General features: G+C 47.1%; 1 protein-coding gene and 1 long non-coding RNA gene across 5 annotated transcripts in view; both read left to right on the top strand.

The window, feature by feature from the left end:
• Nucleotides 1–2,760, top strand: part of LOC116695213 (uncharacterized) — a 22,119-nt gene that overhangs the window by 7,252 nt on the left and 12,107 nt on the right. The gene's annotated exons all lie outside the window — the stretch shown is intronic.
• nfic (nuclear factor I/C) overlaps nt 1–2,760 on the top strand; it is an 18,085-nt gene that overhangs the window by 3,218 nt on the left and 12,107 nt on the right. For 2 of the 4 annotated variants that reach the window (XM_032525323.1, XM_032525322.1), the window contains exons 2-4: nt 258–579; nt 1,469–1,639; nt 1,737–1,913. In XM_032525323.1, coding sequence (XP_032381214.1) covers nt 550–579; nt 1,469–1,639; nt 1,737–1,913 — 378 coding nt within the window. In that variant the 5' untranslated portion in view covers nt 258–549. The remainder of the gene's footprint in view (nt 1–257; nt 580–1,468; nt 1,640–1,736; nt 1,914–2,760) is intronic. The other 2 variants (XM_032525321.1, XM_032525320.1) reach the window with 1 other exon arrangement.

The following is a 2,760-nucleotide window of genomic DNA, read 5'->3' as shown; positions in this document are numbered from 1 at the left end:
TGTGTGTGTGTGTGTGTGTGTGTGTGTGTGTGTGTGTGTGTGTGAGACAGAGAGAGAGTGTGTGTGTGTGTATGTGTGTACTCTGGGTCCTGAGCTGACCTGCAGCTCCGGTGTTGGTGTCGGGCTGCTGCGGCTTTAAGCCCGGGCATTTGGGATGGGCTGGACTCATAACGTCATTTCACTTCTCTTTCTTTTACTCTTCGCCCCCTCATCTCCTTCCCTCTCGACATGACGCTCCGCTACACCCCGGGCCATAGTGATGCACTTTCGCTGGCGTTTCTCCCTGCGGAGCTTTTTTTTCCGGAGCCTCAACTTTTCTGGCGTGTCATCATTTGTGGAGTTTAGCGCGGCGGAGTCATCCGAGGCGAGCAGAGCTGTCTGATCTGTGGATCCTGTGAAACAGCAGCAGTAGCCCAGGAAATGCAGCGTTTCTCTCTCCTAACCCGGAGCTGCTCCACTGACTTAGCGGGACCCAGCGAGTAGAAATGTGCAGGAGCAAACGGCGAGCCTCGGGATGTTTGTGGGCTGATTCAGCTGCTTCTCATCAGCATGATGCTTTCTCCTCTCTCGCTGTCTCAGGTAACACGACTCTGTGCCTGATCAGCACTGGTGTGGAGGAGACAAACTATCATTTCATAATGCTGAAAACTATGTTAACCCACCCTAGCTGCAGCTGCTATGGCTGTGTAGGAGCAGGCAGTTCAGGCCTGTGCTGCTTATCAGCTGCTGACACTCTATTAGCCGGCCTGTGTGCTCACACTTTACAGCTCTGTGTGCTCGCATGCATGGTCTCTGGGGACTGACAGAAGCCTCTGATAGCTGCAGAGTCCTCCCACAGTGCAACTAGTTGTATTATTATTCACACACACATTATTAACCCTTACCATCAGATCATAACCATCTTTTAATCTCAAACTAATCCCAGTACTACATTTAACAATTGCTGTTTTACACATGTAATCTCAGGTTTTACCATGACAAGCTTAGTTGGACCCAGATTTTGGATTTAGAAATGTCCTAACCTGGCAAAGAAATGATAAGGACCCCCCCCACCACCACCACCACCACAAACGCAGCCTTTTTTTTTCCTTTACTGTCTTTACGATCTTAAATCTGCTGTATGCCAATCCCTAAGAGTGGGGAGGGACTGAGGAGGATGCTAGTGAATCCTCAACAGTGTGCACACACACACACACACACACACACACACACCCTCGCATGCACACACTCATACACACAGAGTCAGAGGTTAAGGGCACTTGGGTATGAGTACAGGAGGAGCCAGGCCAGCGGGCCTCACTGCCTCTAGAGCCACAGCCATGAACATGTTACCACTGGAGAGTATGTCCACTGATGTGTGTCAGATATACTGTACACGTCAGAGCTGAGGATGAAGTTGGTTTGGTTAGGATTGTGTACTTACATTCATCTGTCTGTTTATCTGTGTGTGTGTCTGTCTGTCCTGTAGGATGAGTTCCATCCGTTCATTGAGGCGCTGCTGCCCCAGGTCCGTGCCTTTGCCTACACATGGTTTAACCTCCAGGCCAGGAAGAGGAAGTACTTCAAAAAACATGAGAAAAGGATGACCAAAGAAGAAGAGAGAGCCGTCAAAGACGAGCTGTTGGGGGAGAAGGCCGAGGTGTGATGAGTTAGTTGAGTAGATAGTAGAGCTAATGAAAGAAGCTGAAGACACACACAGTATGTTCTAACCCTTTGAGATATCCTCCTGTTCCCAGGTGAAGCAGAAGTGGGCCAGCCGCCTTCTGGCCAAGCTCAGAAAGGACATCAGACCTGAATGCAGAGAAGACTTTGTCCTGTCCATCACTGGGAAGAAAGCTGCGTGCTGTGTCCTGTCAAACCCGGACCAGAAAGGCAAAATGAGACGCATAGACTGTCTCCGACAAGCTGACAAGGTAAATTAATGGCCAATCATGTGCATGTGGAGCAGACTTGTGGGTGTGTTTTGAGGCGGTGTGAGAGTCCCGTACATGAAATAGGAAACATCACAGCCTCTATCACTGCCACGAGAAAGCACTGAACTGCCCGGGAGGTCATGGAAGCTGCCTTCAAGAGCAATCAGAAACGTCCACATGTATGAACATGTGACGAAAAACAGAAACTGTGAAACTTAGGGTGTTTTTGTGAATGTACCCGAGTCAGACTTTAGTTTGAAAGCATAATTAGGACAGAAGCGCCACTTGTAAGTTTATTTGAAAGTATTTTTGATCAAATGGCTTTTTTAACACTAAGAAGGCCCGACACAACATGAAATTTTGCTCCAAGTATCACCAGGGGCTCTTTACATGAACTCATTCAGAACATTGCTTGTGTACAAAAACTCTTTTTGACTGGTGAGATGGCAGCGACCGGTAACACCAACTGCTAATGTGAGTTATTAGAAACCTTCTTTTGGTAAACTCTGTGTACACAAACAATGTTCTCAATGCTGAGATCATGTGTAGAGCCCCTGGTGATACTTGGAGCAAAGTTTCATGTTGTGTCAAGCCTTCTTAGAGTTTTAAAAATGGGGATTTCGATAGTAGTGCCCCTAGCTCTCCCATTCAAAAGGCCATTTGACTGAAAAATTAGAATACAACAAAACATAAAAGTGGCGTTTCCGTCCTAATTACGCTTTTAAAAGAAAGTTTGACTTGGGTACATTCACAAAAAGACCCTAAGTTGCATTTTGGCGAGAGTTATGCTTTAAATAACACAACAGGACACCACATATAGAGATAGGCATGGGGAACTTTCCATAAG

This window comes from Etheostoma spectabile, chromosome 9, assembly GCF_008692095.1.
Source record: "Etheostoma spectabile isolate EspeVRDwgs_2016 chromosome 9, UIUC_Espe_1.0, whole genome shotgun sequence".
Lineage (NCBI taxonomy): Eukaryota > Metazoa > Chordata > Actinopteri > Perciformes > Percidae > Etheostoma > Etheostoma spectabile.
Note: the sequence above shows the minus strand (reverse complement) of the source record. Positions and strands in the feature narration are given on the sequence as shown.